The sequence below is a fragment of the Tinamus guttatus genome, unplaced genomic scaffold, assembly GCF_059628265.1.
Source record: "Tinamus guttatus ecotype Peru unplaced genomic scaffold, ASM5962826v1 Tinamus_guttatus_pri_ptg000036l, whole genome shotgun sequence".
Lineage (NCBI taxonomy): Eukaryota > Metazoa > Chordata > Aves > Tinamiformes > Tinamidae > Tinamus > Tinamus guttatus.
Window position 1 is genome coordinate 193,072 of NW_028288570.1, and position 18,356 is coordinate 211,427.

The 18,356-nt window shown below is 37.5% G+C and overlaps 1 protein-coding gene across 1 annotated transcript in view; it reads left to right on the forward strand.

The window, feature by feature from the left end:
• The first annotated feature begins 5,834 nt into the window (after window positions 1–5,834).
• The window catches only part of ASCC3 (activating signal cointegrator 1 complex subunit 3), a 240,803-nt gene continuing 228,281 nt past the window's right edge, over window positions 5,835–18,356 (forward strand). Inside the window, exons 1-2 of the mRNA XM_088534698.1 lie at window positions 5,835–5,855; window positions 17,835–17,978. Of these exons, the coding sequence (XP_088390824.1) occupies window positions 17,889–17,978 (90 nt within the window). The 5' untranslated portion in view covers window positions 5,835–5,855; window positions 17,835–17,888. The remainder of the gene's footprint in view (window positions 5,856–17,834; window positions 17,979–18,356) is intronic.

The window sequence follows — 18,356 nt, forward strand, 5'->3', positions numbered from 1 at the left end:
TGACTCTGGATAACTTTCAATTGGTCTAAATTTGGATCACCTTGAGATCATACAAAATAGAAAATCACCACCTTGCTCTTGTGAAATGCATCATATTGAACATATACTGTGCACCTATTCTGAGATAAGTAATAGCAAAGATTCTACATTGGCTGCTTCAATGACCTTAGCAGCAAAAATTTATTGCTTTTTGTTTGATTGGGGCGAGGGCTGTAAGAGCATATAGTGGTCTATTCCTCCCTAAGTCCCTGAAGGACTGACTTTCTGTACTACTTAACTGCTTTATTCCCATAAATAGCACAAAGACGGTTTTCCAGCGAGCAGTCTTTTTCCAAAAAAAAAAAAGCGAGTCAAACACTTAATAATATTTTCAGGAAATGACTTTCATCATTTGCACTCAATGAGCTTTGAGACACTTATTAAAGGAAAATGTAAACAGCAAGAATACACCTCATGCCTAGAACTACGGGGCAAATACAAATACGGAGTAAGCGTGAAAGAAAACCAAAGAAAACGGAAAGTGACAGGTAAGGTCTTCATATTTGGGTCCAGTTTTGGTCCTACAACATTAGCGATCCATATCAGTCTACAGGGTTGCCAAGGGCAGCATATTGAGAGTGGTAACTCAACATCATCTTAATTCAGTCAATTCAACAAGAATTACTTTAATGTAAAATCTTATTCCAAAATTGCTTAAAAAAGAAAAAACAAATATGAAATAGAACACCCTGTACCCTAGTCCAATATAATTTATTTCTAGTTCATATTTTTGAAAAGGTCCCATTCCTGACCATGCACAGTACTTACATGACGTATAATTCAAAAAAACGAACTAACAAATTATAGAATGTAAACTTCAGCTCCAACCTTCTCCCTAAGCATAACATTCTTACAGTTCCACACTCCATGACTGTTACCCAACACATTATCCAGATCTCTCTTCAGCAAAATTCTGTGGCATCAAAGCTTGGGCAGGATTAGGAGTCCTCGTACCTGCGCGTATCTCCCTCCAAGACTAAAAAATAGCAACAACTTTGGATGTTTCAAGCATAAATCGCCACTCATTTTTTACTGAGTTCTTCCCATTATTATCTTTAACCACTTATATACGGTAATTTCCACAAAATATTTTTTTTGTTTTGTGTTCAGAATGAAACGATGTTTCCATTTGTCTTAGCTTCTCTTTTCTCCATCAGATACAGAGCAAGCAAATATGTCAGTACAAATTCAGGAAACATGACACAGAGTGTCAGCTTGAAAATACGTGAGTCTATGGTTCGGTCCAGAAACATGACTAAGGTACAGAAACACTACAGATAAAGATGAGTTATTTAAAAATCATTCTTAACATGGGTAAATTGTTAAAAAAATATTTTTGGTGTTTTCTAAGCTCAGACTTATTGGTCAATACAAACAATATCAGCACTCCATTCAATTCTCATATATTTATTTTAAAAAGCAAAAAAAAAGTCATAGATTTCCAAAAAAAAAAAAAAAAAAAGGAGAATAACGCACTTCTGATTCAACTGTTAATACAGAAAGGCATTCCCAATGAGATGATTAACTCTGTTATCATTAAAAAATTGTAGTACTGGTTGTTGCTAGGAAATCTGGACCCATTCGAACTTAAACTCAATAACTGAAAACGAAAAAAAACTTGTCCACTCTCACTCCAAAATCCTGTTAAGTTATGAAAACATATCTGATCTTTCTATACATTGTCCATACAGCTAAAGCATAAAATACCATTGTACTTTTGAATACATTTAATAACATTTTGAATATAGTTAAACAATATTTAAGAAATATTAAAAATCACAAATAGATATTAACTAAATTAACAAGATACATAATACCTGTTCTAGCTATATTGGTATTCACCAGCACAGAGTGAAAATCATCATGGTGATTAATTAACCTTAAAATCTCTGGATTGTTCTGAAAAGTTAGTGTTAAGAAAGAGTGACTGGGAGTTAAATCTAAATACAGTCACACCCAGCAGAAGATAACATGAACAGATTGAAGATAGAAAGCAGTGCAGAACTCGTAATAGAAGAGATGATACATCCCATTCATATAGCCTACATTAGACTGAAAAAGGCTCAGGTCTCAAAGAACAAATTTGAACTATAAATTTTTATGCAGCAGTGAATACAGCAGTATTTTTTATGATACATTCTGCATTAAGTTTCAAGGACTCCCAGAACATTTACAGTGTCTCTGTGACTTTTAAATAAAGTATTAAAAGACATGGCAATGAGATGACTGTAAAGAATTATAGCTGATTTGAATGACAGCATCTCAGTTAGATGTAGTGACTTTTGCTAGCACTGCAGTTGTTGCCATGCACAATATGATTATTTCATAATCATGGGCAATAGAGATTTTGAATGTTTTCTCAGGAAGTTGCATTATCCCCACATAATAACATTGATTTAAGATTCTTTTCCCAGTTTTCGTAATGGTGGCATCTGTAGAGAGCAGTTTTGTTTTGAATACTTGAAACTTATCACAGCAGAGATCAGCACAGAGTCAAGTATGTCTGTCAGGTTTGCCTTAGAGCTTCAACGGAGGCTGAATTTGCTGGGGTTTTTTGGAGCACTTTTGGATTTTACTAAGTTTTTTCTTGTCAAAGTAAAGTCATTTTAATTACTGGTTGGTTTATTTTCTGAATCTGAAGTATACTTCAGCTAAGTGTAAATTTTATTGTTAGCACATTAATATTAGGGTTTTTTTAGTTGTTAAAAAGAAACAAAAGTACATGCAATAACCCATAAATTATAATGCTTTGGCTTATAATAATTTTATAATAATTTGCCTTATAATAAGTTTCATGAGCTGGCAGTGCTCATAGTGAAGACAAATGAAGGATCAGATCTTGTGAGCACCTGCTGTTTTCCACATGAAAAACATTTGTTTAACCTCTGAATGTTTGGTTAATAATCACCTAAAAGTTAGAAATGCAAAACAATAGTGTGTTCACTAATGTAAATTTGCACAGTATCCAGCATACAAAAATACAAAACCAGGGACGCCTCTTGTTCCATAGAGTCTTATGATTTTTGGTCTACTGCAGTGCAAATAACTTTTTCTAAGTTTCAAGTTTGAACTTCTCACATGATTATGCTACAAGGATTTTGATGCAAAACAGAGACCTAACACATAAAGAATCAAACAAAAGGTGAGATACACTGAACTGCAGTTTTAGATACTGAAGAATACCGAAATGCAGAAGAGCTGGCACTAGACGAAACAGAATAAATAAGGGATAGGTTAAGTCATGGATATAAAAAATAAATACATAAAAAATTAATTAATGCTACTCCTTTTTGGAGAACACATTTTTCTTAGGTTGATCTCATAATTTATACTTCTGTCAAACTTAGGCTGTAAATATATTGAATTTTCACACATCTTGTATATCTCACGTCAGCTAATTTTAGACATTACATTTAATATTCACACACACACATATCAGCTAGTCACATCAGGCTTCCTTTAATGTTAACTCAGAACAGGCAATCTTACAGTATGATTCATCTGATGTTGATTTAAGGATGAGATGAACAGAACAATCAATACTTCCACTGAGTCTTAAGCAAATGTAGTAGATGAGCTCAGATATAGATTTCTATATACCAAGCATGTTAATTTTTAAGATAAATTGAAATTTTGTTCATAGAGATGACTTTGTAATTGTTATACATCACATACTTTCCCAAAACGTTTTAGTACATAAAAAGGAAAAGGTTGTTGTTCTGAGGTCCTTGCTTAGTAAGTCTATGATAGCTCACTTACATCTGATGAGATGAATTTCATGCAGCGTTTGGAATTTCTGGTCCACTAAAAAGCTACCTGATAATAGCTTTGTTGTAAAGTATGTTAGGATAACTAATTAAAATATTTGTTTACAAAGCAGTTTTAAATTTTGGCACGGTAACTGAAGCATAATATGAACAGCCAGCTAGACCTTTGCGAGGATGTGCTGTCGTCTGCTGGGAGGTGAATGTCAGGGAAAACTGAGGAACACCGAAAGTGAAGTTTTCATCTTCAAGAGGTGGAAACAGAAGTTACCTGGTAAACATGACTCTTGCTTTTGCCATAATTAGCAGAGCACCCCAGGCTTCTTGTTAGTCTTAGAATTTGCCTTGGCCTGAGCTAGCTTTAGCTTGCTTTAACATCTGTCTAGTGGCCAAGCAACTAGTGTTTGGCTTGTTTGGTCTTTAACTTTGTGGAAACCATACACAGAACCGGTCTGACAAACCAAGGCCGTTGCTGAATAAGAAATAATTGCCCTTTCTGACCACCAAGACTGGGGGAGGCTGTTGTGTTGAGCTGTAAGACGAACAGAAGGAAGGAGAGCTTATTAAAAAAACATACAAAAATAACACAGGATACAAAACAGGGCAGGAAAGAAATAAAAACATCATGCTCTTCCTGCCAAAGAGGGAACATCATCCTGTGGAAGAACTTAGGATGTTAGCAACTTCTTTCAAGGACCTCCTGCATCCTGAGTGAAGGTAGAGAGCCTGTGATCTTATGAGAATCTTCAGAAAAACAACCTGGTACAAGGCTGGCAAGTACAAGTCATTCCTTGCAAAGCTCAGCTTTGTAGAATTCATCCTACATACATGTGAAAAATGTGTGTGTGATTTTATCTAATAGAAAACATTCAGACTATGGGTTTTTTTGGTCTGCAAGTAAAAACAGAATTTTGCCTCAATCTTTTCTGGTAAGAAAAAAAAAAAGATTGGAAACTCTGGCTCTAATGCGAATTATACATTTCATGAAAATCAGGGAAGTAGGTAAATCTACAATATCTAATAAATATACTGGACACTGCAAATATACAGTGATACAACAGTAAAAGTTATGTAACAGCTTTGACTAGCAAGCATATAATGTCAAGGCCTTAGTCTTTATTAAAAATTTGAGCTCAAAAAGATTAGTAAAACATTCTTAAAGGTAAAAACAGAGTATGAAAAGACTTCATGAAAGGATTTTGAAGACACCTTAATTACATTTAACTTGTGGCCTACAGACCCATGCAATATAAGTACTAACTACTGCAACTATAAAACATGCCCTTTTGCTTTGAGAATATTATTAAGGTGCAAGACAATAATTTTTTTTTTTTTTAGTCCTGTGTAATTTCACTAGGAAAGCATAACAAAACTGGCTGAATAGCACTAGTTAAAACTGTGGATTTTCAATGGACTAGCCACAGATGGTAAGTGGTCTAGAAACAGCCAGTGTTTACTGTGACATTACAGACCAAGCATTTATCTCCCAGCTTCTTCCATGCTTTTTGATTCACTTAAACAGTTTCACGTTTTAAATGTTCCATCCTTTTAACAAGGCTTTGGGCAGGTTGCCCTTTTCTTGCCAGTGTGTTTTTGCACACTGTCTACATGCACGTTCCACACTCAAGACACAGGCATTAGTGCTTTCACACGAACAGGGCAATCAGCCCTAGAATTATCTCATTTTTTCTCCATTTTTTCTCTCTTTCACCTTTTTCCCGCACAGCTTGGCCTCCCGGGCTCCCGTTCCGCGCGGTGCCCGGGACACCCCGCGGCTCCAGGGGCCAGTAAAGCAGAGGAGGGTGGAGGAGAGAGCCCGGCCGGAACTCACCGGCGCGGGGAAGGTACCGGGGAGGATCGGGGGTACCGGGGTAGGGGTAGGTACCGGGGAGGATCGGGGGTACCGGGGAGGCGGGGGGTACCCGGGCAGCCCCGGGCCGAGCAGCGGCGCTCCGGGCCCGCCAGCCTCGCCCCGCCCGCCCGCGCGCTCGCTTTACGGCGGTGTCGCGCCGCGCCCGGCCCCGTGCGGCGGCGGAACCGGCAAGCCGGAAGGCAGGTGGTGGTGGGGCTGGCGCGGGCGGGGGTCGGGCGGCCGCGCGGGGTGGCCGTTGGGGCGCGGCCGTTACGGGGCGGCCGTTGGGGCGCGGCCGTTGCGGGGTGCAGCCGTTGCGGGGTGCAGCCGGTACGGCGCGGCCGTTGCGAGGCGGCCTGGAGCAGCGGGCGTCTGCGTCTCGCGGGGCTGGTGCGGAGGCCCCGCTCGGCGGCGCGTGCCCGGCCCGGGGGCGCCGAGCTGCTCGTAATGCCCGATAAGGAGGGAACCCCCGTCTCTGTGCCCCTGGGCTGCGGCGCGGGGTGTTTGTTGAAGGGAGGGAGGGTGACACGCGTGCTTGTCAGGTGGAAAATGGCACCGACGCCGGATGGGTCTGGGTACTTTCAATACTTACCTTAATAAACTTAATCACACGTTCAGTTGAGTGCTGTGTTCTCCCCTTTCAGGTGCAATTTGCTTCGTTCTACCTGGGGATGGTGACATGTCAGGTTTGCTCTTAAAATTCCTGATGAGTTCAGGCGTGCTACGGTTTGCCTTCCAGATGCTCCAGGAGAGTGTTTCATACTGGAGTTAAAAAAAAATCAATTTAAAAGTTTTTATGAGTTCTGAATTTAGGTTCTGTTTCATAATAACCAAAATTTATATAGACCCTTTTTTGCCTTCACACTTTTTAAAGGATTGACTGTAGAATAGTACTATGGAAGTGAAAGCAGTGGTCTTCACTTCTGTTAACTGGAAATGCTTACTCTATTCTGCTTCATTTTACTCTTTTATTACCTTTATTTTTATACTTTGGCTTTATAGGCAAGCGTAGTTGCCATCTTGGGGGTACACTTGCTTTTGGTTCGTACTGCAGTAGAAAAATTGATAGAACAACCAGAGATGTGGTGGTGTCATGTCTCTGTGTGTCAGACTGCAGATAAGATAAACATATTTATGTTAAAAAATCAAATGCAAGCTGATTTGATCCAAAACTTGCCTTAATTATACCACTAAGGTGCTGAGTCCAAGTAAGCATATACTGCTTTTCCGTTCATACAGTAATAAAATAACTTTTGTGTCTGTTGCTTCTGACCATGTCAGAGGTGAAACTTACACCTTCCTGGCATTCTTTTTATAGATGTTTAGTGATAATCAATTCCTGCTTATATGGGAATAAGGAGGAAGTCCTGCTTAGTTCTTCAAACAATAGTGGTCTAGACCCTCAGCCACTTTGTGATGGGGTCTTTATTGGTCTTGCAAAGCTGCTTGAATGTGAGACGTGGTTAATTTTCTCTTAAAGCTAGTGAGGATTCTGAAAGAGATTAGATACGTGTATGTTCCACCAAATCAGAAAGGTAATACAAAGCAATGATTTCTTTTGGTAGTTTTATGTTTTTGGAGCTTTCTTTGAAGCTAAACCTGAAGTGATACTTTTTATCATTTTCTGTTCCTAAAAAGAGGAACATACATTAGGCTTTTTCAGCTCTTTATTTCCTGTTTTCTTGTCTTTTTATTTTCCTCTCCTTTCTGCAGCTGTCATGTATGTTTTTGCAGGCTATCAGTGTGTCTCCCACTTCTGTAACCTAAAACGCTTTCTCAGTATGAGGTTGACTGAACAGTGCTTCAGGTTGCAGAGAGGCCGTGGGCTCCCATCATTGGAGATATTTAAAACCTGAACCTGGTCTTGGCCAAATTGCTCTAGGTGACACTGCTTGAGCCGGAGGTTGGAACCAGGTCATTTTCAGAGGGCTCTTGCAAACTCAGTTTTCTGGGATTCTGTGAAATAATCCCAATTTGTTTAATCTGTTGTTTGAAATGTGATAGATAAAGTCTGAACTGAGAAGATAATAAGGGTTAGACCCACAGACACCTGTAGAAACATTAGGCTCTTAAATTAAAAATCCTCAGTCCAAATTCTGACTTGGTACTCAGGTGCCATAGCTCTGTTTTAAAACAAAATGTTCATCTAGTGCTGAATTCTGTGGCCTGTATTTGTGTATTGACAGCACACCTAAGCAGATGCTTAGATGCGTTAAAAAAAAAAAAAAAAAGAAAAGAAACTGAAACCAAAGTGATGTTTTCGCTTTCATTTTATCTTTTACCAGTCAGTGATTTAAGTACCTGATGAACTGCCTCTGGGTTACTATGTTCAGTAGCTACTAAACTATCTGAACTCTATTATCTAATACTTTTTTGAGCGAGTTTGAACTTTTAGCCATTTGGATGCTTTATGGCAATGAATTCCCAGATTTAAATACGTAGTGTACATAAAAAACATTCATTTTTGGTTTGTTTTCACCCTAACATTCATCTCTACCATGTATCTTATTCTTTAGTTATAAGCAATATTCAGTCATTCCGTATTCACCCATTCTTGCTTTTTAAACATTACAGTACAGAAATGAGTAATTTCATATTTATTGCAAGCATAATCCCTACAGGGATGTGCAGTCCAAGCATTCTTTATGCTCATGTCTCTCTGAGGAATTTGATCTCTTTTGTTTGCACAAAGCATTACTAATACACGCTTACACACTGTGCAAGACACAAACGTGACGGAAGAGGAGATAGTACTTTCTGATTTCGTGGTCACACAGAGTTTATTGCATTCATCTGTGATGTGAGAGACTACGATGTTCTGTGTTCCTAGAGGTTATTCCGGTCATTTGCTTTAGAGAATTCTTTTTGAAGTTGTAGACAAATCTATAGTTTATTGAAAATCCATTAGGTAAAAGGGAAAGCAAGAAAGACTTAATTAGGCTACAGCTGCTGTGCTGGACTACTTGGACATTTAATAGTTTGTCCTTGCTGAAAGGGCAATTTGTGTTTTCTATGTTTTATTCAGTACCTTTCAGCATGGACTGGAGTTTGATGGCCAGCCTGTAGGTGAGATGCAAAGATAAACTCGTGTGCTTTTTCCAATTTTTTGAAATCTTGTATTACATGACACTAGTGAGCATGAGGAAGTGGAGAATATTTTACCTAACTAATATTTTGGGGCAGAGGAGAAGCAACTAGCTCCTCTCTTTCATAGTATGCTGAAATTAGGAGCATTTTATTCCATGGCATTCATGTATTTACTCAGAAAGGCCTGTTACTATGGCTAGCTAAAAGTTGTGTTGAATCTGGCCTGAAAAAGAATTTGACTATGATATTACAAGCTTGTATCTCAACGTATACTAGTCATAATTGTGGAATGATGAGCCACTGACTGAGAGTTTATCAGGTAGTCTCTGTAGTAAATGCCACAGCCTTCCAGCTGCAAATCAGAGGTTTTCAGCAAGTTGTAAGAATAGGTAGATTAGTTAGTAGATTAGTTAGTGCCCTTGGGTTCAATCAGATGTTTCTTAAAACCACACCATTCTTCAAAAGTGTGGAATCAGTGATTTAGTCTGTATTTGGAAACGGGATTTTGATTAATTTATTCAATAACTATGAAGGCATTATTCTTAGCTGCTGCTACAGGGGAGAGCAATTTGACCTCTCCTTGAAAGATTAGGGAATATTCAGAGAATATCTGAAAGTCATCTCTTCTAGCTCTTTCAAAAAATTTTCAATGAAAAGATTCATTGAAATTCATGAAAAGATAATTGTATAATGAAGCGAAAATGACTGAATGGGATAGAGAGAGAGTATTAGCGCTGAAAAAGATAATATACAATGGAGATTATAAACTGTCTACCCCCTCCAACATTTTGGAATTCATGCAGCCCTGAAAAATTAAGTTGAAGAATTTGTCCTTTTTGGGCACTGCTGCCTTGGGAGGTAGAGTAGCCTCATGGGGCAGGGGGATCTGCCAGTGCCTAGGAGGAAACATTTGTGCGTGCTCAGTCCTGAATCATCTCTGAATGAACACCTATAAAATGGGCAGCTATGCCATTTTCTGTTAGTACGGCACTTTTGTTTATAAGGAGTCTGTCTTAGAAAGTTGGTTCTGTAGATCTGGACAGAGTGTGTATGCCTGAGGTATTAAATGTTCATGAATACTTGTTAAAAGGTTTCTAAGCATGCAATAAACCTTAAATAAAAGGCAATAAAATCACCTTGACTAATATGAGCTCATATCTTAGCGTATAATAGAGCTTTTCAAAAGCATACTTGATGAAGCTTTACCTACATTCTAACAGCATGACTACATTTCTAGAAATGTAACCATTTCAAAAATTCACTGAAAAAAAATTCTGCTTTAACTTCATCAGATCACTAGACATAATTGGCCTATTTTCATTCTGGCTTTGTCAGCCAGGAATAGTTAACATAATTTAAGAAAAATTATTTTTTTGACCTCTTCTCCATTTTATCATGATGGGGGTTTACATTTCTGACATTTACTAGCTCTTGCGCAAAGATAGTTAAGTCTTTTCACTGTAGGAAATCATACAGGTGTCTGTCTTAGAGTATATTGTTATGTGCCAGCTCTTTTAGGCACTCTGCCCAGGAAGAGTGGGCAGCAGCTGATAGTTTTGATTTTAGTTTGCCTGCATCACAATAATAGAGGAATTTAACATTTCCTTAAAAAAAAAAAAAAAGTTCTAAGTTGTTATAATACTAAGTTATCCGGTAGGAAGCTGGCTATTAGATAGCTGATGTGCTGTATGAAGTTACTGTTCAGCATGTAAGCTCTATAAACAGGAGAGATGACAATGAGACATCTCATTCTGCATCATGTGAAGAAAGCATGCCGTTTGCGATGAGGTTCTGATGAAGCTAATGACATTCATCACTTTACTAATAAGCCAGTGAAGTTTTTAGACATCTTTTTTGATCACGAACCCAACAATGTGTAAAACAGCAGTGCAATAAAGCACCAGAAACAGAGTTACTTCATCAAATAAGGAAACCTTCTGAGTCTAGTGCTGATTCTAGTGATGCAAACAGCAACACAGTTCTTTTAGTGTTGTGATAGGAAATGGATTTTCCGATTAATTTGGTTTATGTCAAATGAGTCTCAGGAATATATTTTCCCATGGTATAAGAGTTGTACCACTGATATAAGTCAACTTGATAGCATGCACAGAAGACTCTTTTCTTCTGTTTGAAAAGTTTATTAAAGTCATGCAACAGGGTGGTTGCCTAGAGGTGTTTTAGCATGATAGCTGATGCTCCTGCAGCTGCTGCTGATCCTGGAAGAACATGAGTATGTGCAGCAGTGCGATAGCTGCGTGGCCGTGACACTTCTGTGAATGAGCGGGAAGTTAAGTGCGGCAAAGGCTCCCACATCGGGTGCCCTCTTTGTGGTCCCTTAGGCAAATGGTTGGCGTAGTTGTCTAGTGGGAGTGCTAAATGCCAGGAAGGAAGCAGGCTATAGGCTTTGCATGGTATTTCTCTGCCTGTGAGCATGAGCATTGTAATGTCTCCTTATATAAGTATGCCTTAATACACAGCAGGACGTGCGAGGTACTCGTATCAAATGGCAAATCTGAATCTTCGGATTAACATTACGGTTTTGGGGTAAGTATTTGGACCCAGGCAGTGGGATTTTGCTGTGCAAGCTCCTTGGTGTCACAACTGGGAAGTGTTTTAGGGATGCAGGATGGGAATACTACACCTTTTAAGGTGTATTCCAATTTTTTTTTTTTCTGTAGTGGAGCTGAATGAATATATATGTATATATATCTCTTTTTATATCTCCCTTTTTTTTTTTTTTTTTTTTTTCTTTCCAACCCTGTTTCTATTTGCCTCGGGGTTTGACCTCAAACCTGACTAGAAGCAGCCTTTACTTCTATACATATATAAAAAATTACAGGTAGGCACACACAGGGAATATGTGCAGGATTTATGCTTAGGGTTATGTTTTAGGGAACAGGTGGCCTCCCTACTTTGCACCTTTCCAAGACTTAAGGACAAGTGTGAGTGCTGAGTTTTGGAGAATAGTTTCTTCTTGTAGGCACAAACCAATGCCTTTTCCACTGGGGACAGTGGCAAAAAAAGAAATTCCTCAGCCCTTGTTTTGAAATGGTCAAACACTCAAATTATCCCAAGGTTTGTTGATAGGGCTAAATAATTTAGTGTTGTGAGTGTGAAGATGGAAGTGAGGGAGAGTTGCAGAGGAGGAAAATGCAGTGTATTGTATTTCTTAAGCACTGTTTTCAATCAGATTCATTGATAATAAACAGAAATTGTCCCCATATGGTATGTTTATTATTTCAGTATTGGTTGAATGCTTATTATTTAAATGAGTTTGCATGTGTCCCTTATCTTAAACTGGTGATGATAAAACTTAATTTGAAATTAAAAACAGACAAACAAAATAGCAAAAAAACTAGAATTGTTTCCTTTTATGGATAATGCCGTAACAGAATTGACTAAATTATGAAGATATACCTACCATGAACAGTATGATTTTGATACCCTAATTGTAGTCATTACATATGCAGTTAGCTATTTCATACTTTCAAATTGTACATTATCAGTAAATTTGTGTCTGCTAAATAATTGCCTGTTTGTGGTCTTATATACATGCTCTTTTTATGCTGCTGAAGCAGCTGAAAGGAGAATTGCTTTCCTTGTAACAGTCTTTTTTTTTTCCCCTTGAAAGACTCCTTTAGGACCTTGTTTTATTCTGTACACTAAACATAATAAACTCTCAAAAAGAAAAAGCCCTTAATTGTACACCAAGCTTATGTGCCAAGTGTAATTTATCATGTCTTTTTAAAACTAATTATTCAGCTAGTTTAACTAGTTTCCTGTGCTTTGGATGTCCCAGCAGTAGGTTATGTGCACTTGTATTTCAGTTAAAAAAAAAAAAAAAAAAAAAAAGGATTTTATATTCAGAAGTGGCTTGATGGCATTCTTATTGTACTATTAAAAAGAAAAGTTAATAAAAGTAATATAAATGAAGTAATATTCTTGCCCTGCCTACGTAGAGCTATAGTTCATTAAATTCCGTCGTATCAACCTTTGTCGATCTCCCTTCCGCTCGTGGCTGGTTCCTAGTTACTTCCAGAAAGGCAGATGGAAGTTCCCAGGGTGCCTCAGTAGCCGCTGCCCAGGCCTAGCTGTGAGCTCTGCCTGGGAGGCGCCTGGGGCTGCTCCTTGAAGTTGATGGTGCCCTCGACAAGTTGTCTGTGTTCATGTGCCTTGGGTGCACGATGGTGCTCGCTGCCGACATAGCACTTAATAAATCTGTCTAGAACCGCCTTGTGACAGACATGTGACAACTTGTAGGTATTTCTGTCACAGGCTTCTTTTATGATACTACTACTTATATATTTTCAAGAGCTTTACAAAATATTTTATTTTGGAGAAGCTGAAAAAAATGCGTGACGTAGGCTCCCTTTATGTAATTTAAGTTCAGCTCACCATTGTGCACCTATGTCATCAGTGTTTTGGAATGAAGGGTTATGAAAGAGCATCTTTTGATATTCTGAAAGGCCTGGTCTACATATCTGTAGAAGCAGTGAATGTACATACCTGCAGCTGTGCTAATGGGAGAAAGGAAGGTGTTTCCAACAAAGAAACAACTCCCCTGAGTGCTTTGGAAGTGGTCCCTAGGATATGAAAGCTTATTTTGGTACTCTTTTCTTGTGGTCACCGTCAGGCTTCTTGTGGACTTTGATATGTTGATGGAATGTGAAGTCACAGTATGCCTTGGTGTTTCAGGTTATGAATGTTGAAAAGATTCACTTGGTCTGCTCAGGACTTAAAGCAGACTGTGCACGGTAGAGAAATACAGATTCTGTCTGTTCTTGCCTTCCCATTAAGGCTCCAGAGAAAGCTAAAAGCTTTTGTTATTGGTTTTCTGCTACAGTAATCTTATTTATGCTTGCTAATTATTTGTGGAAATTTTCATTCACAGGTAGTAGCTAGCCGTACCTCTCTGCTATTGCCTCAAGTTTGTTTATTCCATTAAAATTTTACTGTGAATCTTTAGCAACTGTCATAAGCAATTATTTTATCTCTTGAGGCTGAGTTATGAAGAACCTGGCAATATCATCCCTCTGGCCAGTTGTTAGTATGGGAGGTATTTCTCCTTATATCCTTGTAGATTCAAACTTTGGGTGCTTTTCCATGTAAGAAATGTGTTATGGAGACTTATTCTTACTATTTTGAACTGTAGTATGGTCCCATGATGTTATTTTTTTACAAACCAGAGCTATGCTCAATAACGATCGCAAAGCACATCTAAAATTAGCATGTTATTGGTCCAAGATGTTGGTTTGGCAGCATCCCAAAATAGTATTGTCTGCAATCACAGGAAATGCCCGTCCAGCTGAAGTTTCAGGCAGCTTACTGCCTCCTGTGTGGCTAAGACTTTGTGAGGGAGAGTCTGGAAAGGTTAACACTTTTCTCAATGTGTGGCTTGTAATTCCTTTTTTGTGTGTGTGTGTGAGTGTGTGTGTGTGACTCATATAATTAAGATGCTGAAATTGTCTCTTACCTCGATGGCTGCACACAGAGGCATTACCTTGCCTCTTCCTTGTGCTGGAGCATTTATTTAAATCCTAATATTTCGTGGGACAAACATGGTGTGTTAAGCAGCCACTGTTTCTTCCTGAGTGCAGGTACTTTAATTTCGACATCTCCCTTTCAGAGATTGCCCAGGTCTTGACTGGAGATCCACAACATCCACAACTTGATAAATTAAATAAAAAAAACAGTGTGATGTTGGTGCCTTTGGCAGAAAATCAGGTATCTGAAAGTACAGTTGTTACTGATCCTTTAATATAAAAGTTGGATGGCATTGCCTATGAAGGCCCAAAAGAAAAAGTCAGAATAATTTAAATGATTGCAGTGTCTTGTATTGCCTTGCTACTTATGGTTATTGTCCCAGGCTTTATTATTATCTGTAGCTGTCAACTTATTGTCATGTGCCATATTTGTACTGCTTGCATCAAATTTGCTTGGGTAAGAAGTTAAAGTGACTCTGTTGCAAATGTTTTCATTGTTTTAAAATAGCTTTTTCATACAGCCTTTATTTCTTAAAAATTGTAGTGAAAAAGGCACACTAAATAGATTGTGATTGCTCATTTAAAATACTGTGACTTATTTGTAATTAAAATATGAAAGGTAATTGTGTTAATCAAGCTGCTCCGGTTAAGTGTAGTAATCCTAAAATATGTTAATGTCAGTAAAATTTAAAGCTTTAAGATACTTTTTTCTTGCTTAATAATGTAAAGAAATGAATCATTCTGTGTGTGGACATCTGTTAAATGTCTTAGTCATGTCCCTGTGGTTTGCTGCTCTTGTGTTTGAATGAGATAATATTGTGTTAGCATTTATTTTTAAGTTATTAAAATGCCTTTAAAATGAATCCCTTCCTCCCCCCCAAAACAATTATCACACTGGCCCTTTTATTTTTATCCTTTTGTTACAGCTGGGATTTCACCTGTCTCTTTGGTTTTCTTTTAATATGAAATAGTTCCATTTTGTTCACTAATAAAAGTGAAAATGTTATTTGATCCAAATACCATTTGGTCAATAGTAATTTACTGCTAATTGCCAATGTCTCAAGCATCTTTTTCTTTATTGCGTTCTTTGATTAGATTAGTGTTTAATAATAACTTCTTTTGTTTTTATAAATGAGAAGTTTACAGAGACCGCAAAGATCTTTGTATTTTAAATAATTGCAGCCAAAATAAGCCAAACGTGGTGACATGGCTAAAAATGACTTAGGTAGGTGAAGCAGCAAGACTGCTGTGAGTTTTTAAGGAACACACAGCAAACCAAACAGCAGAGGCTGCAGAAGTGGGCACTTAAGGCTACCGAGTGCTGCATTATTCCATCGTGTAAGTAATTGTTTTTTAAAGAGTGAGTAGAGGTTAAATAAGTTTGACTGTGTTCTCTGAAGCATTCCAGTGGAGGAAAGAAGAGGCAAAGAACAGGAAAGGCAGAGGCAGGAGGAGAACTTAAGTAGAAGATACAAAGCAGAAGACTTCTCCAGTGCAGTTAGTTACTTTTGTGATTTGGCAGCAGTTTTATATACTTTTCAATATAATGAAAAAGACCTTTGGAGATTATGATCCACATTTACTTTTAAGTTTACCTTCAAACAATAACATTTAAATGGTTTATATCTGAATTTTCTTTTAGTTAAGTTGAATGTGCTTTTACATTTTATTTTCTGTTATAAAAAGTTTCAAAGTTAAAGTAACATTTGTTTCTACAAGAGGTAAAATAATCTTTAAAAGATATTGCCTCTCATTTTTACAAAGCTTTAGAAGGCTGGATATTGTACCTCCTGCTTTATGAAAAGAAGTTGCTTGAAAAGTTGCTTTTCTGTTATTGTTTTAAAGATACAAGGTAATGCTAAAAATCTCCAAACTTCAGTTCCTTTTCTTAAAATATTTTAACAGAACGCATCTTAACTGTCCTTACTTGATAGTAAGAAAAAACAGAAAGTCGGTGCTTTTGTCATACTTTTCTCTCAAGGTTGGATTCCCGTATCACTTGTTCTTCTACAAACTTCAAATATTCTCAGCCTTTTTTTTTTTTTTTTTTTTTTTTTTTTGAGGGGGAATGAGGAAAAGGGTGATGAAAGCTCATCCTGCATGTCTGCATATAGGTCCTGCTAAATAGGGCTTAATTGCTGCTGTGTTTTTTGGCACTTGTTCTAAAACAAGCAGACCTTTGCAGGATCACTTGGTAGTACAGATGTTTCCGATCAAGTTTGTCAAATCTATCAAATCAAAGCACATGGAAGGGAATTTTTCACCCTTATGGTGGCTGTGAAAATAGCTAGCTACTACTCAGTAGCTGATCAAGTGTAAAGGTAGTGTGATCTACATCAATAAGCTTTATGTGAGAGCAGGTAACCTATAGGTTCGCGCCCCCCCCCCCACCCATTTTAATGGCTTTTTATTCAAGGTATCAGTTATTAGAGCAAAGAGACCTGCCAAGTCAATGACATTTCTCTGTCTGTGACTGGAACGTTGCATCTGGATTTCCTTTTGGGTTATATTGCAAAGTTAATAACTAAAATAAAAAATAGTCATTACATGCAGAAAAGCACTAAGGCTAATGAAAGCAGAGGCTTTTGTACATTGTATGAATGCAAAAATAAAAGATTTTCACTTTCTTACTAGTTTTAAGTTGTTAAATTCAGAATAGTCTTCAGACTTCCTAAGAAGGATGAGTACCATTAAGTTTATGGAATTATTAATTGTTTTAAAAATCATCTAAATCTGTATCTGTTTGTTGCCGCCAGGAATCGTGGCAGTGAATTGTAGTTCATTAACTGCTTGTTTAGTAAGTTGTGGGCACTTTTCAAAACCGAACAACTTCGAGCATAGTTTCTGTAAATGGCTTAGAGTAAGTACAGTGAGATGGAGAACAGATGTGCTGTGCTCTACAAATATGAGTCTCTTTCACACAGGAAATAAGAATGCCCCTAAATAAGTTATAATCCTGGAGAGTGCTGTATAATGTATGTATGCGTTTGCAGTTATGAGATAAAAACATCCTGAGGCATTCTTTTTCCAGTTTTCTAGTATTACTTTTTTGTTTTCTTATCACAGCTCAGTGATATACATATTATGCTCTTTTTTTTTCTCTCTTAATTTTCTTTGCTTGTTTTGCTGCTTAAAAATCATTAAGCAATTGTCAAAAATAAAATCTCTTTATCAGTTCTGGGGGCAGTTAATGAACTGAGAACTACCACTGTGTGCTGGTTCAGAAAGAATTTTCACCTAGATTGTAATCACTTATTACTGTTTGGAGATAAAGTTTAATTATGTAGATATCGCTATAATACTCTCATGTTAGTGGTGTTAAGGGAATAATTGCCACTGTGTCTCGTTGCTGATAACTTTACTATAGGGAAGAGAGAAAAGAAAAGCATATAGAGTAACCAGCTCATTTGATCATTTATGCCCACTGTTTGTGCCCTCCTCTTGCATTCTGTTGGATTTTTATTAAACATTTTGACATATTTGACATAATTTGTACATTTGAAGTGCCAGCCCAGTTCTGATTGCTGAAAAGCATCTTTCAGCTTTCTGATGTGAATTTGTATTTGCAACAATCAACAAAACTCTTTTTCTTCTTTTGTTTTCATTTAGGTGCTTGAAGTAGGATTTAATTTCTCATCCTATGGATCACTGAATGAGTAATAAATGGCCTTACCTCGTCTTACAGGCGCTTTACGGTCCTTCTCAAATGTCACTAAACATGATGATTATAATGAAGAACTGGGAGACTTAATGGTAAAAAATAAGTTTTTCTTTCCCTTTTTAGTGCATAACTGTTAAATGTCAGAATATATAGTAGAAAAAAATAATTTAATTAATTTGTGTTACTATTTTGTAAGATTAGGCAGGTAAGAGAGGGCAGAGTGAGTATAGTTTCTTGTGTGCGTTCCTTTGTAGATTCCTCACAAAGTTGTAGATTGTAGAATGTAGATTCCTCAAAGTTATATTTGCTTTAGCTATGTGATTTGTTCTGAGCCCTTAAATTTCGTTTGTGCTATTTAGATAGGGTAGGTTGCGTGCATTAGTTGGGTTCTGTTATTTTGTTTCAGGCAGCTATGATTTAGGTTGGGATTGGATTATATGTTTTTAACCTTGAGCATATGTAGAGCCAGA